General features: G+C 65.5%; 2 protein-coding genes across 2 annotated transcripts in view; both read left to right on the forward strand.

Annotated features, from left to right (window-relative positions):
- Window positions 1–1,804, forward strand: part of WHRN (whirlin) — a 48,368-nt gene extending 46,564 nt beyond the window's left edge. The window contains exons 11-12 of the mRNA XM_040083531.2: window positions 428–555; window positions 1,162–1,804. Coding sequence (XP_039939465.1) covers window positions 428–555; window positions 1,162–1,345 — 312 coding nt within the window. The 3' untranslated portion in view covers window positions 1,346–1,804. The remainder of the gene's footprint in view (window positions 1–427; window positions 556–1,161) is intronic.
- A 950-nt stretch (window positions 1,805–2,754) lies between these two features.
- AKNA (AT-hook transcription factor) lies at window positions 2,755–17,440 on the forward strand. Its single transcript, XM_040083607.2, is given in 24 exon segments — window positions 2,755–2,887; window positions 7,602–7,868; window positions 7,994–8,147; window positions 8,187–8,406; window positions 8,581–8,907; window positions 9,329–9,403; window positions 9,880–10,015; window positions 10,124–10,275; window positions 10,664–10,723; window positions 10,833–10,933; window positions 11,018–11,186; window positions 11,269–11,396; window positions 11,483–11,656; window positions 11,828–12,035; window positions 12,129–12,235; window positions 12,385–12,929; window positions 12,931–12,970; window positions 13,217–13,390; window positions 13,550–13,635; window positions 13,800–13,958; window positions 14,037–14,138; window positions 14,597–14,722; window positions 14,969–15,128; window positions 15,401–17,440. Coding segments are annotated over 23 exon segments (3,843 nt in total). The 5' UTR covers window positions 2,755–2,887; window positions 7,602–7,705; the 3' UTR covers window positions 15,678–17,440.
- Window positions 17,441–17,465: the final 25 nt, after the last annotated feature.

Raw genomic sequence — 17,465 nt, forward strand, 5'->3', positions numbered from 1 at the left:
GGTGAGAGGGGCTCTGTGGAGGTGGTTAACTGTGTCCTGGGTAAATCCCATCCCTCCCAGCTCCAGCAAGCAGCTGCGTGAGGCATGGGAGAATTCCTGGCTCTAAAGGGACGTCCACAAGTCACCTGTCACCCAAAGGGAGGGTGGCAGCGGGTGTCAGACATAATTTAGAGGGTTTCTGATGGTGGTGAGGCTGAGGGACACAGGCAGGCAGGCAGAGAGCTGCTCTGCTCCTTCCCAAACCCTTCCAGACGTGCCCAGAGTTGGGGTTGTAGGTGTCAGGAGTCGGAGAGCACCTGCAGGCTGTGCCTGTCCCTCGGTGGTGGCAGCCAGAGTGTCCCTGCCTGCTGCGGGGCCCTGGCCGAGGGAGCAGGGCTGGCACACGGTGTCCGGGCCCCCTCGGCAGTGCTGCCATCTGTCCCCACAGCCAGGGCTCCTGGAGCCCACGTCGTGTCTGATCCGGGTGTCCAAGAGCGCTCCCACCTTGGGCATCGCCATCGAGGGCGGCGCGAACACGCGGCAGCCGCTGCCCCGCATCGTCACTATCCAGGTAGGGCGGGCGGGGACGGACAGCGCCCCGTGCATCCCGTCCCTGTCCTCCCCGGGCAGCCTGGGGAAAGCCCTTCAGCCGTGCCCCGGGGGATGTGGGGGGTTTGTGCCCCCCTTACAGCCCTGCACCTCCCCAGGCCAGTGTCTGTGTCCCGTGGATGATCCCATCCCAGCACACACCTCCTGGGAGCCAGCTGTTTGCTCCAGACATCTCTGAGAGGATCAGGGCAGCCCGGAAAGCTTGGCTGCTGTCTCCAGATGTCTGGAAGCTGCCAGACAGAGGATTGAGGAGGGGGAGTGGTGGATGGGAGCCAGGGAACTGAGCCCTCTGGAGCTGTCTCGCTGTTTGCCGTTTACTTGGGGCAAAATTCAAGTTATCTACATAAAAAAAAAAAGCAGACCTGACTCTTCCTTGGTTATTCTTGGCCACCCCAGCTGGCGTCACACTCCAGGAGCGAGCAGGGGGGAAGCCAAATTCACCCCCTCTCTCCAAAAAGTGAAATATCTCACATCCATCGTGTCAGATATGAAATATTTCCTGGGTTTCCCCCCGCCCCGGTTGATGCAGGGAGAGGTGGGAAACATGAGCTGACCCCTCTCTCTCCCCTGCAGCGGGGGGGGCTCGGCACACAACTGCGGGAAGCTGAAGGTGGGACACGTCATTTTGGAGGTGAACGGCACAGGACTCCGAGGAAAAGAGCACCGGGAAGCCGCCCGCATCATCGCCGAGGCCTTTAAGCTGAAGGAGAAGGACTACATCGATTTCCTGGTCACAGAATTCAACGTCGCCCTTTAGGAGCGGGGTTTGGGCGGCGCCGGCGTGGCGGGTGGGGAGCACTGGGATGGGGATGGAGGCTGGGACGGCAGCGTCCCACCGCGCACGGCCCGCGCCGCCCCGCACGCACAGACACCCCCAGCTCGTCCCCAAGCGTCCCCGCGCCCGCCGCAGGCTCGCTGCCTGGGCAGGGCAGGCTGAGAACGGGCACGTCCCTTCAAATCTCCGTCCCTGCCCTCTCCGGGGTAGGGGACATCCTCTCCCCCTCGGCCGGGCTGGGAGCAGGGCAGGAGCACGGCGCAGTGCGGGTGTCCCCGCTGTCATTGGAGTGCCACACACACAGCGAGGTGGGCCCAGGGCTCGGGCCGGAGGGAGTTTCGGGGGGTTGCTGCTCCTTTGGGGGGGTCCCTAAGGTGTCCAGGTGGGTGGCACCGGCCACAGGTGGGGATGCAGAGAGAGCAACTGGAGGCCTTGTAAATCGCTGGCAATGTCGTCGTATTTATATATACAGAGCTTGTGCTTTTAATTTTTCAATAAATCTATCAGGGTAGAAAAAAGGCTGCTCTTGGGGGGTTGCTTCGGGGCTGGGAGGAGGGGTAGGAATGGGCAGGGGTGCCAGGATATTTTCCCTGATATCCTGGGAGCTTCCCAGGGCTGGCAGGGTGGGTGGGAGTGCAGTGGTGGTGGTGGTGGGCTGGGAGGGGATGCTCTGTGTCAGCCCCAGCCTTGATCCATCCAGTCCTTACTCCTGTCCTATCCCATGTGCAGTCCTATCCCCATTTCATTCCATCCCACCTCGTACGTTCCCATTGCAATTGCTCCTCGTTCCTACCCCGTCCCTTCCCCATTCTCACCTCAATCCCTGCCAAGGATCTCTGGGACTGGCCATCCCTTCCCATCCCATCCCACCCCATCCCATCCCATCCCACCCCATCCCACCCCATCCCACCCCATCCCATCCCACCCCAATCCCATCCCATCCCATCCCATCCCATCCCATCCATCCCATCCCATCCCATGGATCCCACCCCATCCCACCCCATCCATCCCACCCCATCCCATCCCACCCCCATCCCACCCCATCCCATCCCACCCCATCCCACCCCATCCCATCCCATCCCATCCCATCCCATCCCATCCCACTCCCTCCCACTCCCATCCCATCCCATCCCACCCCATCCCATGGGATCCCGGGAATGGGCAGCGCCCCGCCAGGGGGTGCCCGCGCTGCATAAATTATGCCAATGAGGTCCCCTGAGCCTCGGTTCTGATTGGCCGTCAGCCGCTGGATATGCAAATGAAGGGTGGGCGGGATTTATGCTAACGACCTCCGGCTCCGCGCGCGGATTGGCGGAGTGCGGCGGGTATGCTAATTAGGGGAGGCCACGCCCCCTGGCGCCGCGGGCCGCGCTTTTGTCCGGCGGGGCCGGGCCGGGGCTGGATCGGGACCGGGACCGGGATCGGGACCGGGATCGGGATCGGGATCAGAACCGGGACTGGGATCGGGATCAGGACCGGAGCCCCAGCGCCGGCCGAGGGGCCCGGGCCGGGCTCTCCCTACAGGTGGGCATCGCGCGGCGCTCGCGGGGCTGGGGGCGCCTCTCCAGCGGTGCCCTCGGGCCAGATGTGCCCCAGCTGTGCCCGGGGGGGCCGGGAATGGCTCGGCTGCTCCTTGCGAGCCGCCTGCTGCAGCTGGAAGGAAGGAGAGGGCCCCCGAGGAGCCGCCGGAGGCACAGCCGGAGGCAGAGCCCGCGGGCCCCATCCCGGGGCCGCGTCCCGAGCTCCCGGCTCCGCTGAGCCCGGCTCGGGCAGGGCTGGCTGGCAGCCGGGAGCTGCTTGGGGTCCCTGGGCCGAGCGGGGGAACCCCCAGCCCCGGCGGGGTCCCTGCGGCCGAGGACGCGGGACACCCCGGGAGGATGCGGGACACCCCGGGAGGATGCGGAACGCGCCGGGAGGATGCGGGACACCCCGGGAGGATGCGGGACGCGCCGCTCCTGGCCGACGCGTGTCCTCCCCACGCCATCGCAGCCTTCGTGGCCCCGAGGAAACTTGTCGTAACTTTTCTTGTGGAGGTGCCTCCTCCCCGCCGGGGCCGGAGGATTCCGGGAGAGTTTCGTCAGGGGCTGCGGAGGCGGCTCGGAGGCACGGCCGGGGCTCGGCGGAGGCTGCGGGGCCGGGAGCTGCCGGCGGCTCCTCCGAGGAAGTCGCCGGGGCAGCGTTCAGCTTCAGTTCCGTGTTTTATTTCAAGGGCAGCAGTGTGGGTGCCCGCGGGTGTCCCGTGCTCAGCCGCAGCCTCTCGGTACCTTCCGGGCAAGGCTTAAATCTCTTCTGAAAGTTCAAGGGCAGGCGGGGAGCGCGGCAGGGCAGGCACCGTCCGTACAGGCTGGGTGAGCTGGGCGTGAAAAAGCTCCAGGGAGAGCTCAGAACCGCTCCCACGGCCTAAAGGGGCTCCGGGGGAGCCGGAGAAGGACTGGGGACAAGGGATGGAGGGACAGGACACAGGGAACGGCTTCAAACTAACAAAGAGCAGGGAAGGATGGGATATTGCTGTGAAATTCTTTGCTGTGAAGGCTTGCGGCCGTGGCACAGGCTGCCCAGAGAAGCCGTGGCTGGCTCGCCGCAGCACGATCTCCAGCTGCCCGGCCGTGTCCCCGCCGCCTCTCGCTGCCCTGGGCTCAGCGGGGATCTCGGAGGCAGCGGCTGTGGCTCGGGGACAGCGGCAGCGCTCTCCAGACGGGGATTAAGGCTGTCCTTCGGGGCATTACGGCCACCCGGCCCTGCGGCTGTGTGCCCTGGGGGCGCAGCCGGGGTGTCCCCAGCGAGCGCAGGAGGGCCCGAGTGCCAGGGAGAGGGTGGGAAATAGGAGCTGTCCTGCCGTGGGGCTTTGCTTCGGTGCGAGTGATGGGAAGATGACAATTCCAGGAGGTTTTGGTGCCTCTCCATGGGGCTGTGCCAGTATGGGGGGCTGAGGGGGGGCATGGCTCCTCCAGCCGCTGGAATTGGGGTGACACGTGGGCTTTGGGGTGACGGTGACAGGCGTGTGCTGTCGGAGGAGCGTGGAGGTTTGTCAGGCTCTTCCTCGCTGTGACGGTCCCGCCCTTGTTCTGGTAGGAAATAATGCGAACTAAGAACGCAGCGTTTCCGCTTCTCTGCCCTCTTTCATGCCTATAAAAACGGGGCTCTGTGGGCTTTAAAAAAGGGTTTATACACCAGGAATTTCTCCCTCCTGGAGCGCAGACATCCCTTGCCAAGTTTCGGCCCGAGGCCATTCTGGCCTCCTTCAGACCTCCCTAAAAGAGATGATACAAAATGTAAAAGAGATGCGAAATGTAAAAGAGAGGTGAAATGTAAAAGAGATGCATCCCTTGCCTGGGACGGGGTTAAGCCCCCCTGCATCCCTGGCGGGCACGGGTGTGCAGGAGGGGCTTTAGCCCATCCCAGGCAAGCGATCTTTGGGACACAGGGAAGGAGGGGAATTCCACATCACTCGGGGGATGTGGGGATGGAAGTGGGAGGTTTAAAGACTCCCCAGCCCCCCTGCCCTGCCCGGGGTTGATGAGGCAGTGAAGGCAGAGTGACAGCAGCCCTGTCCCCCCCTTCCCCGGCACCGAGCGAGCCCTGGGGCGGAGGATGCTCCTGTCTCCTGTGCTGTCACCGCCGATAAACCCAGGAGCCACCATGGCTTGGTGCTGGCCTTGATGGCTGCTGCTGCCCTGCCCCACACGTGTGATGAGCTGGGCGGGCTCAGCCTCGCACCTCGGTCTTTCCCCCGGGGCAGGGATGGGATAGGGACGGGATCTCTGCCTGCTGGAAGGATCAGGGGTTCGGAGCCGAGGGCAGGCACAGGCAGCACTCAGCACCGCTGCGAGCATCCCTCCCTCGGCTGAGCACCTCTGCCCTGAGCCACAGCCTGGGACAGCCCTGGCTGGGGTTTGTAGGGCAGGAGAGGGGCTGGGGCAGAGCAGGGTTCAGGGTTTTCTAGTTGAGGCTTTTAAATTTCTTTTTAGCTTTTTTTTTTTTTCTTTTTTCCCCTCCAGTCGCCTGTTGCAAAAATCCTGGCTTTCATAGAGGAAATTAAAATATATGGATGTATTTCTGCGCACGCATTTGGGATTGTTTCTGCTTGATTTGTGGCTGCTGAGCACGAAGCCACATCGTTTTTCAAGCTTTTCTGTGCTCCCGAGAGCACAGAAACAGCCAGAAAATCACTCAGAGTCGGAGAAAACCATCCGGGATTTTTCTCTCTTGCCACCGTGACCATCAGCAGAGGGACTTTCTGGGAGAGCAATAATTGTGGGAGGTTTGGAAGTGGATCCTGCAGACTGCAGCTGCTGTGGGCTGTGCACATGGGAACCACTGCTCAGAAATGGGGTGACAGCCAGTGGCATGTGGGTTTGGCATGGTCTCCTTGAAGAGGTGCAAAATGCCCGTCCTTTGCCTGGGATGGGGTTAAAGAAACCCCAGAAATGGGTTTGGAATGTTTTACCCCCTTTACCCCATGAGAACAGGACCCCCAGGCTCCTTTCACCCAGCACTGTCCCACTGGGAATCCTGGCCCTGGTGTTTGGGGCTCCTCATGGCTCTGGGATCCTGCAGGGCTCGAGGTGGGGATCTCTGCGGTGTGTGTAAGGACTTGGGGCTGGAAACATCCCAGCTTGGGGAGGAGCTAAAGCCAAAATCCCTCCTTGGTTCCAATAGCTCAGAGATGGAAGAATCCCACGGGCAGCCCCGTCCTTCCCGGTGGCAGGAGAAGCTGTGGAGCATCTCCAGGTGTGGAGAATGGAGTTATCCACTCAGCGTGCGGGGGAAAACCTCATGCAAACCCCCCGGGAGGTTTGCAAGACCCTAAGGGATGCTTTGGGGTTTGCTCCTGCCTGGAATGCCCCGAGGATGCAGGCAGGGCTGGGAGCAAGGCTGGGGCAAGGATGATGCCCTCGATGCCAGGTGGTGCTGGAAAATAACCTCAAAGCTCACAAACACCCAAGGAATTAGTGGATCTGAGGCTTGGGAGTGGATGAGAGGGCCATGGGTAGGTTTTACTCCTCATCACCATCATCCCTGAGCCAGCAGCACCCCAAAATCACCACAGCACCCTCTGGCTAAGAGCAGCCGCCGTGCTGTGGTTTCACTAGCTCGTCAAGCTGTCCTCTGCGTGCCACTAATTACACAGTAACGAGCTGGCTTAATTGGCTGCCTGTGCATGTGCCAAGACAGGCCACAGCTCCTGGGTGCAGCCACAGCATCCCTGGGATTGTGAGCAGCATCCCGGCATGGGGCCAGCTGCACCCTCCCTTTGGAAATCTGGGGAAATTTCCAAGGATGGGGTCCACCTGGCTGAATTCTGGGGCTTAAAAGCTCAATTTTAGGTCTCCTGGAAGATCCTCATGCTGATGTTTTTTGGACCTAACTATTGATGGTCCCAGGGAGCTCCCTCCCCTCTCTTCTTACAGCACTTTGCTCTGAACTGGATTAAAAAAATAAAGGTTTTGATGGAAAATGCTGCGGGAGGAGCTTTCAACCCCCACTGCGCAGGGCCGGATGGGGTTAAAACTTTTGTGGCCACCTGCAAACTTGCAGGAAACATCATTTCCTCCTTTTGCAAAAGCTCGGCTGCCCCAGAGGCACAGGAGGGTTTTGGGGTGCTCAGAAGGACTCCCCGTGGGGTCACGGTGATGGGGATGTCCTAGAGCTGCTGGCACAGGGTGAGTGTCCCCTGCACGGGGCTGCTGGTGCCTGGCTTGGCCCCCCAGGCCAAAATTTGGGCTTGTGGGGGTCAAATCCAGCAGAGGGGACGCTGGTCGGAAAACCTCATGGCTTTTCTTGCCACACCCCACATTTGGGGTTTCGGCATCCGGCGCTGATGGAAACCCCGAGTGGGGGTGAGGGGAGAGCTCCTGCTTTGGGATCATCAGTGGGATTTGTGTGTCAGGGGTCTGCCGTGATCCCTCTCACTGTCACCCCACATCCAGAGGGGTCTTTGGGGTGCTCCTGCCTCCCCAGCACTGCTGCTGGTCCGCAGGGTGGGGACAAACCTTTCGGGGTGGCCCTGAGGGGCTCCTTCCCCACGAGGACCTCACGGCTGGGAGAGGTGTGGCAGCCCCAGTTTGGGGGTGGGATACAGAGCGGGGGGGGCTGACCCGAGGGTGTCACCCCCATCATCGGGGGTTGCTCTTGTCCCCGGGGTTTGGGGGACAGGGAAGACAGCGCGGGGGAAACACCTCAAACAGAGCCCACCATGTCCCGCTGAGCATCCCTCCCTCTCCCCCGGCCCCCCCAGGACGCGGCGGCGATGCTGTGACCTACATTCGCGGCAAGGAGGTCCCCAGCCCGCCGCCACCGCCGCCGGGCCATGAAGCGACACAAGTGACGGGGCCGGCGGCCATGGGCAGCCCGGCACCATGGCTGCGCTGGACACAAACACAGCTGACGCGCTGGCGGGGCGAGGACGAGGAGGAGGAGGAGGAAGACGACGACTTTGAAAGGCGGATGGACGAGGATGGGGTCATCGGCCTGGGGGGGGAGGGTGCCAGGAGCCCACCGTGGGGTGAGTCCTGCCCTCCCTCCTGCCCAAAACGGGGGGGTCCCAAATGTCCCTGGGGGGGCTCCAGGGGCCCGGGGACAGCGGCTGGGTCTGGGTGGCGACAGCCCCGAGCTGCCGGTGTTTTGCAGGTGACAGCGAGGAGCTGGAGGAGGGGTCCCCGGCAGAGGAGGGGCGCTGGCACCCGCGGCGGGACCCGGCCGAGGAGGATGAGGAGCGGGGCAGCTCCGGGGGGGATGAGGGGCCCTGGGGGGCGGAGAGCGATGGGGAGCCCTACCCCGAGCTGTCCTCTGAGGGCCGCTGGGGCTCGGGCTCCAGCGGCAGCCCCGAGGCGGTGAGGGACGGCCGGGCTCTCTGCCAGCCCCGGGGCTGCGGCACGGACGGCGGAGACACCTCCGGGCTGTCGGACACCAGCCCCGGCCCTGGCACCCCGTCCCGCCAGCACCGGGACTGGGGCACGGCCGGGGACACCATCGAGGGGCGCAGGCAGGAGCGGACCCCGAGACGGAGCCTCCCCGTGCACCTCTCCCCCAGCCCCGAGCGCGTCCCCGAGCCCCAGACAGCCGGCGCAGGGATGCCAGCCCCCGGCACCGCCGGCTCGGCACCCACCGGGCATCCCCAGGGCGCCGGGAATCCCCCGGCACCCCAAGGGCACGGCAGATCCCGAGCGCCCAAGAAAGCAGCGCCCGCGGCGGTGCCCCCCAAACCCGGCCGGCAGTCGCGGTCCCTGAGCCCCCGGAGGCGGACGGGCACCGAGGGCACCCAGTACGGCCGAGGGCGCCTCAACCACCCCCTGCCCGACCTCTCCAAGGTGGAGGCGCGGGTGAAGTTCGACCAGAGCTACCGCCCACCCCGGGGCCGGGTGCTGCCCGCCCGCCCCCGCGGCCCCGGCGGCCCCATCGGCTTCAAATCCCCGGCCGAAATCGTCCGGGAGGTGCTGCTGAGCAGCGGGGAGGGGGTGTCCCCGCAGCCCCCCAGCACGGCCGCGCTGCCGCAGGAGTTCAGCTCCCCCAGACAAGCCACGGCGCTGGTGCAGCAGCTCCAGGTAGCCCCCAGCTCCCCCCGGCTCCGCCGGACAGGACGGGTCGGGGGGAGCGGGGGAAATGGGGGTGTCGCTGTCTCCGGCACACCGATGGGGTTTGGTGCTGGTCGCGCCTTCCCCATCCTGCGTGGGAGGGAAGGAGCCGGGGTGTGGGCGGTGCGCAGCCTGGAGGCAGGATGCTCACGTCCCCCCGGAGTGGCGGTCACACCCCCGGAGCTTGTGACCCCAGAGGTGTTTGTCGCCCTGGGAGGAGAGGGGGGGCTCTCCCCACACAGAGAAGTGAGGGTCGGGTGTTTTGGAGAGGGGGTTTCTGCACCCCACCCATGAGACTCCTCCACCCTTGCCGCCTCTCCCCGTTATCCGCCCCCTCTCCGAGCACCCCCCGTGCCGGGTGCTGTCACCCACTGGTGTCCCCTCCCCGCAGGACGACTACCACAAGCTGCTGACCAAGTACGCCGAGGCTGAGAACACCATCGACCAGCTGCGCCTGGGCGCCAGGGTGCGTGGCGGGGTCAGGATGCCTGGGGGGGTCCCCACTCTGCTCCCCCCTCCATGAGGTTATTTGTTGTGTCTTCCTCCCCCGGCCCCTCTCCTCTTCCTCCTCCCGGGGAGCCGCGGTTGAGCGGTGCCAGCTCAGGGAGGAGAGGCCACCGCAGCAGCCCGGGGACCAGCGCGCCCCCCTGGCCCGGCGGGGTCCCCTCCGTGCCAGGGCGGCGGCCGGGCCCGATCGTCCCCGGAATGGCCGGGGCACGTCTCTGAGATGGCAGGGCCGAGGGCGGAAGCGCGTCCCCGTGTCACCTCTGCCACCTCCCGCCCTGCACCGCCGCGTGCGTGGGGAAACTGAGGCAGGGCCGTGCCATCCGCCCCCCCGCACGCATGTCCCCACCTTCACCGCACCCAGCTGCTGTGCCCAGGAGGTGCCTCAGGGCGCCCCGAGGCGCGGGCTGCCTGCCCAAACCCGCTCTCCCTGCCCAGGTGAACCTGTTCTCCGACCCGCCACTGCCCAGCCGCAGCCTCGCCGTGGGCACCGTGGGCACCGGCAGCCGAGTGATGACCCTGAGCATCCCGCAGGCACGGACAGCGGCTCTCGGCACGGCCCCGGCCTCGCCAGGTGTGTTGATCCATGCTCCCTGCCCACCTCACCCATGCTCCCCCGCAGCCCCTTCCCCGCGCTGCTGTCACCGGTGTCACTTGTCCTCGTGTTTTCTCGCAGCTGCAGCCCCGGGACCGCCTGAGCGGGGAGGTTCGGCCCAGCCTCGGTGCCCTCCCCTGCCCGGGGGGGGCTGCCCCAGCTGCCCCGAGCCGTGCTGCTGCCCCGGGCCCCGGCTCACCCGGGCACTGGCGGGGCAGAGCCGCAGGCTGCAGGCACAGGTAGCGACCGGGGGGCTGCTGGGGCGTGGAGGGACGCGGGGAAGGGGAGCTGCGGAGGGGAGTGCTGGGGTCTGCGAGGAGCGGGGAGAGTGCTGGTGGGGGCTGTGGGGCTGCAGGGTGGGGCTGGGAGTAGGGGATTTGGGGGGAGTTCGGGGGGGACTATAGGGATAGGCTGGGGGCAGCTGCAGACGGATTGGAGCTGTTGGGGGAGGTGCTGCGGGAGGGGCTGTGGGGAGGGAGAGTGTTATGGGATGCTGGGAAGGAGCTGGGAAGGAAGGAAGGAAGGCTGGGGAGGGGGCTGCAGTGGGGGATTGCGCTGGAGCAGTCTCTGGGGGTGACCCAGGAGGGGCACAGCAGGGCCGGGCTCAGCCCGTGCAATCCCGGCCAGGTGGAATCCTTCGAGAGCTGGATGCGTGCAGGGACCCCCAAGCCCTCGGAACAGCTCCAGGTGCGTCAGCCCCTTCCCGGACCCCAGCCGGGGGCGCGGCAGGAGCACGGGGCCTGGCGGCACCCGGGGCCCAATGGACAGGCTCGGACCCCGCACCCTTGTGCCGCAGAGGATGAGGATGCTGAAGGACGCGCAGGATGCGCTGGAGCGGGAATACCTGCGGGGCCGGCAGCAGCTCCCGGAGGCTGCGGCGGGGTTTGATCCTGACCGGTGCGTGCTCGATCCCCCTGTACCCCATCCCCAGAGCCCCCGGGGGTCGCCGTCCCCCGCGCACTGATGGCTGGTGTCTCGCAGGTCGGTGGAAGGGGAGATTTACCGCCTGGGGCTGCGCCTGGAGGGGCTGAAGGAGCGGCTGGAGCCGGGGGGCAGGCGGCAGCCCCTCCCTCAGCCCCTCCCTCAGCTCCTCCCGCAGCCCCCCTGCCCCCCATCTCCACCGCCGGCCGCCCACTCCCCGTGCCCCGAGGTGAGCGAGGGGGGCAAAGGTTCCCCACCCCACTGCATTTATGGGGGTTTGCCTCTCTCAGCCCCTTTTGCGGTGCCCACAGAGCCCTGCGTTGGTGGAGGGTGCTTGGGGGACAGCAGGGGACGGCGAGGGGGTGGCAGGGGGGCTGCCCTGGCCCCTCTGGCACAAGCAGCGCCAAGTGGAGGAGGATTTCGGGGACCTGCTGGAGCAGTGAGTGCCCTCAGAGCGGGGCAGAGGGGACACGGGCACGGAGCACGTCCCCGAGGCCACCCGCTCCTGCCCGCGGCTCCCCCCAGGTACAAGCACTTCAAGTCCCTGCCGGAGTCGCTGAGCCTGGAGCAGCTGAGCCTGGCCGAGAGCGGGTCCCAGGGAGAGGTGGAGGCACCCACGGCAGGGGACGGTGGCCACAGCAATGTCCCCTGCAGGACACGGTCACTCGAGGAGGGGCCCAACCTCGAGACCTTGCCCGTGTAAGTGCTGTGGGAGGTCAAGTCCCCAGGCAGGGGTGAGCGAGGGGTTTGGCATCAGGTCTCCAGTTTTACCTCAGTGTTAATGACCTCCGTGGGAGAGCTGGAGCAGGACGTTTCCCCGCATCCGGGGCTGCTCTGCCCCATCATTCCTGCTCCGTCCCCTCCCCACAGGCACCTCCCGGAGAGGAGAGCTGCGACGCTTCCCCCCAGAGGAACCCCGGACCTGGGGGACACACGGGGCCACACCTCCCCTGCCACTGCTGAGGAGCCACCAGCCTCTGCCAAACCCCTCCCGGGGGTCCCTGGGCCACCACGGGTGTCCCTGTCCCTCCGCAGCAGTGGGACGGGCAGCGCCGCCGCCCAGCACGGGCCCCGCAAGGTGAGTCCCTGGGGCTGCGGGTCCCCGGCCGAGAGCTCCCCCGGAGCCCGCCGGGGTGCTGGCACTCATCCTGCTCTCCCCGTGCCTCTGCAGGAGCAGCGCATCGTGTCCCCGGAGACCGACAGCGGCTTCGTGGGCTCGGAGGCCAGCAGGGTGTCACCCCCCGCGCACAGCCCCGAGCAGCATCCCCCGGGCCCAGGGTACGGCCCACGGGCCCTGCCTGCGGGATTTGGAGGATTGAAGCGGAACGGGGGTGGTGGGAGCGGCGCTGAGGGTGTGAGGAGCGGGGTTGGAGATGTGCAGAGTGGCCGGGGCTGAGCCCTGCCCGCATGAGCCGTCCCGTCCCCAGGACTCCGGGCTCGCTGGGAACTTCCATCGCCATCCCCAGCGCCCTGCGCCCCCCACGGAAGAGAGAGGAGACCCCGCTTCCCTCCGAGACAGCGCTGATGGGCATCTACTCCCCGGGGGGCTCAGGGGGGCCCCGGCTGCCCCCCAGCAGCCCCTCACAGAGCAGCTCCCCACCTCGCTGGCCCGAGAGCGCGGGCAGCGATGGGGGGCCGGACCCCGAGGGTGACGGCAGTGAGTACACAGGACTTGGCGAGGGACAGAGATCGGGGGGGGTCCTGGCTCTGCGGCTCCGGTTTATGGGGCTCCTTGTGGTGTCCCCGGTGTGCTGGTGTCACCCTCCCTGGAGGGAGGTGTGTCCCAATCTCTGCTCTCGGCTCACTCCCCTCCCGTTCCCCCGCAGCTCACACGGACTCGGAGGTGGGAGGCAGGAGCTGTGCCAGCGCCGGTGGCCACCCCGCCGCCATGGCCAGGAGCCCAAGCAGCCCCCTGCCGTCCCCCGAGACGCCGTCCCCCACCCTCCTGTCCCCCGACCTGCCGTCCCTCGAGCCGGCTCACTGCGACCTGCTGGGCTCCCGTCTGGAGCGCGAGTGAGTGGCAGTGTCCCCCCCCGCCCCAAACCAGGCCAAACCCCCCCCGGGTGACACAGGGACCCCCAAAGGCACCCGCTGCGCCCAGCCCGGCCCCAGGCTTGGTTTTGGGGAGCGTCCCAGCCGCTGTGTGCCGGTGGTGGGGATGGGGGATGTGGGAAGGCGCTACTGATGCTCCCCCAGGGCACCCAGCGTTGCTGGGGTCCCTTGCAGCCCCCCCTCAGTGTGGCATCTGTCCTGGGGCAGCCAGGCCATCCGGGCGCTGCAGGACGAGGTGTGGCGGCTGCGGCTGCGGCTGGAGGAGAGCCTGCGCCGCTCCCGCAGCTATCCCGAGGGAAAAGCCGCTCCCCGTGTCACCCCGGCCCGGAGGCAGCCGGTGGCCAGCGGACCTTCGTCCCCACAGGGCGCTGCGCCCTCGGGGTAGGTGGTGGGGGGGACCTGGGGGGTGTGGGGGGCAGCGTGGGGACACCCCGAGCCTCAGCCTGTCCCCACCCCTGCTGTGAGCGGGGAGGGGTTTGGTTTGAGGGGACTGCAGCCTGGTGGGTGGAGGTGGTGACAGCATTTCTGTCCCCTCCGCAGGGACCCGAGGGTGGCCCCCGGGGTGACAGCCCCGCGGAGAGGGAGGTCGGCATCGCTGCCACGGGACAGGCCGGAGCTGGACCTCGGTAAGTGGGACCCCAGCGGGGTGGGGACAGAGGGGACACGCTCCTCCCTGCACGCCACGTCCCCTCCCCGAACGCAGCAGTGTCCTGGGGCTGCAGCACCCTGGGGACCAGGTCCTGGTGGCCCCACGGGCCTCTGAGTGCTCAGCCCAGGGCGGATCCTGCAGGTCTGGAGCTCGGCCCCAGCGCATCCCACCCCGCTTCCCTGTCCTCCGCCGCAGCCTCCGAGTCCGAGCCCTCCCCCGCCGGGCCCCGGGCACCCCCCGCCCTGCGGAAGCGCCTTGGGAAGCCCCCGGGGGCGGTGACATTTCGGGGACAATACACAGGTGGGTGCTGGTGGTGGGGCTGAAGGCGGCCACCCTCGCCCTGGGGACCCTGGCCGTGCTCACGCTGGGGTTTGGCAGGGACATGGTACCAGGCGGGGACACCGCGTGCCACCCCGGCACCCCGAGAAGAGCCGGGCACCTCGGGGTGTCCCCGATGTCACAAGGGCAGGATGGCATCAGGTGAGTGGCTTCCAGCTTTCCCTACCACCCCTAACAGCTGCTAATGACCTTAATTAATTAACTGGAGAGGCTTTGGGGGGGCGGAGAGACAAGCGAATTCCTCACGGCCTGAGGCTGTCCCCACTGTCCCTTGGCCAGACCCCACTGTGCCCCAAGGGGACCAAGCTGGGCAGCTCTGGGGGTGCCCTGACCTCGTGTGGGTCCTGCACGGGTCAAACCCTCCTCGGCATCTGTGTTTGCCTGTGCCTCGTGGGCAGAAACATCTGGGATTTCCTGGGAATCCTGGAATTCCTGGCGTCACCTGTCCCTGTCCCTGTCCCAGTGCAGAGCCCACCTTTGCAGACCCCCTGCAGGGAAAGCCCCCCTCCCATCTCATCGTCCCCCCCAAACCACTCAGCTCTTCCCAAGCACCCCTGGCTGGCTCTGCATGGGACATTCCCGATTTCCTCTCTCCACAGCTGGATTTGGGGGAGGTGATGCCCCCCGGCAGCCCCAGCACAGCACCCCGAGGAGAACATCCTGCCCCACCTGCCGGGCACCCATGGGCCCCTCCGCGGCAGGCAGCGGGGACACGGCCACACACGGTGGGTGACAAAGGGTGACACATGCCTGGCACAGCTCCTCCCTGCGTGGGGGCTGAGCGGTGGGACAAGGAACAACCTCAGCCCCCTGACAATGCCTGGGGACTGTCCCCACCCAGCAGTGGCTGCCCAGCGTGGCACGGGGGATGATGGCACCTGGGGCTGCCACTCGCACACATCTGGGGACACCTGTCCCCCCTGGGGACACCTGACCCCCCTGGGGACATCTAACCACCTTCCTCGCCGCAGCAGAGCGTGGCCCTGCTGGCTCCTGCCCCCCAGGCCCCCGGGCTGCAGCCGAGAAGCCGGAGCAACCCGGAATTTGGTACTTGGCAGCCAACCCTGCTGCCACCGCTGCCACCGTCTGCCTGGCACCCGTCCCCCTCGTGCCTTACGTGCCCTCCGTGCTGTAAGGATGCCCTGGGGCTGGGAGGGTGCTCGGGGAGGGGAGAGCATCCCCCAGGGGGGGAGGGGGAACCCGGGAGGTGCTGTCCCCACTCCAGGGATCCCATGGCAATGGGGTGACACGGCCACCAGCTCCTCTGGGGTGGGCGGTGGTGCTGTGGGGTGGGCATGGAGGAGAGGGGCGGAAATAAGGTCGGGGGGTGGCACAGAACCCCGTGGGGGCACAGAGCCCTGTGGGGTGAGCAGATTCGAGCCCATGTCCCTTCCTCCTGGCAGCTACTGCTCCCCGGCAGTTCCTACCTCAGCCCCCGCCCTGGCCGGGGTCCCCCTGGGTGCCGCTGCGGGGCCGCGGCGGGCAGAGCGTCCCCGCCGGCCCCAGGGCCACCGCCGCTGCCTCAGCCTGGAGCTGGAGGAGCTGGAGGAGCTGAACTGGTCGCTGAGGAGGGCTGTGGAGGCTGCCCAGAGCGTCAGGCTGACCACCACCCGCATGAGCCGGGCGCTGGCCGCGGAGCTGGGCAGGGAGCGGGGCCTGCGCGGCTCCTGCCTCTTCTGAGGGAGCCGCCGGCACCTCCGAGCCCTCCGAGCCCCCAGGAGCAGGAGGATGGGCCCCGGGGAGCAGGAGGATGGATCCCGCAGGAGGATGGATGGGTCCTGCAGGAGGATGGGCCCCAAGGAGCAGGAGGATGGATCCCGCAGGAGGATGGATCCCACAGGAGGATGGATCCCACAGGAGGATGGATGGATCCCACAGGAGGATGGATGGGCCCCGCAGGAGGATGGGCCCCCTCAGCGTCCCTGCGCTGGCTGCTCCCTGCCAAATCTGGCTGGAGGTGTCTCCTGCCCTGGCTCCCACTCTCTTCCCGCTGTCCCCGCAGTTCCTGCACGGCTTGTCCGTCTGCCTGTCCATTCTCAGGACCCCCCCCAAGCTGCAGGAGGGGGGAAGGTGAGGGCAGAAGTCTCCAGCATTCCGCAGCACCGTCCCCTGGACCAATGGCGTGGGGCTGTGTCCCCGCCCGGGGCAGCGGCCACCCCACCCCGAGCACTTCTGGGGATGCTCCGACCTGGTGTGGGTCCAGCCCCCTTGGCAGCTGTGTTTACCTCTGTGCCCGTGTGGGCAGATACCCGGGGTTCCCTGGGGTTCCCTGGGATTCCCTATTCAACGCCCTTCCCAGCCTTTAGGCTGTGCCCTCTACCCTTGGACTTGAACCCAGCAGGATCCTCCCTGAGGAAACTTTGCTTTTTTTGGCAGTTTTTATGTGAATTTTTTTTTTTTTTTTAACTAGTAAGCAGCTAAATCACTCTTGTGAGTGTTGACTGATGATCTACAACGTGCGTGTGTGATATATGTGTATCTATAAATGGATATATCTAGATATAGGCATATCTATATTTAGTTTTATGTCTATATCTGGAGAGACAGACAGAAATAGATCTGTGTATGTAACAGATCTGTATCTGATTCTGCAGATATATCTTTTTGCAGATACATATATATATAAATATTTTGGTTTGCATTTCCAGCACAACCCTTCGGGCATTTGTGGGGTTTTTTTCTGGTCATCCCTGGATGTGGCCACCCACAGCATCATCCAGGCAGAAAACAAAATGAAGGATTTGAGGTGTTCCCCCTGGGATCCTCAAGGAATCTGGGCTGGTAAAGACCAAAGCAGGTGTGGGGTCTGTGGAGCCCCTGTTCCTCCCAGCTGGGTTTTGAAGGAGTTAATGCCTATTTTTTTAGGGAAAAAGGATGTGGTTGGGGCAGCTTTTCCTGGGATAGGTCCAGCCAACTCCCCTGCTCCACCCCCAGCACCTCAGCCTGTGTTTATCTGTAGGACCTACCTGAAGTGCCAGTGTCAAATGTATTTATTTTTGCTTTTATTTGTTGTAAAAATGCCCACGTTTGCAGGGGGGGATCGGTGAGTGCCTCAGATCTGGAGCCTTCCCAGCTCCCCCTGAGCCTGATCCTGACATGAGCCCGGAGGGGTTGGGAATGGGACTGTCCCCTCCTCCTTTTTTGGGGGTGAGAGGGCTGGGTTGGGAGGATTTTAAAGAGGTTTGGGGGATTTAAAAGAGGATTTTTTGAGTCTCTGATTGCCTCTGCTCATGCCCATGCCCCAAGCTGGAAGCTGTGACCCCCTCAGCCCAGCCAGGGCGCGATGGCAGCGTGTGGAACCTGTGGTTAATTATCCCAAATGCAGTAGCCAGGACCAAACGATGTTTTTCTCTCCTTATCCCCTATTTTTTAACGCCCAGCAGAGCCACTGGGGTGGTATTTTGTACGAAGAAATCACCTATTTTTGAAGGAAATAAATGCAGTTGGACGACTCGTGTGCTGATTTTC

The sequence above is a fragment of the Hirundo rustica genome, chromosome 20 (genome assembly GCF_015227805.2).
Source record: "Hirundo rustica isolate bHirRus1 chromosome 20, bHirRus1.pri.v3, whole genome shotgun sequence".
In the NCBI taxonomy this organism is placed as follows: domain Eukaryota; kingdom Metazoa; phylum Chordata; class Aves; order Passeriformes; family Hirundinidae; genus Hirundo; species Hirundo rustica.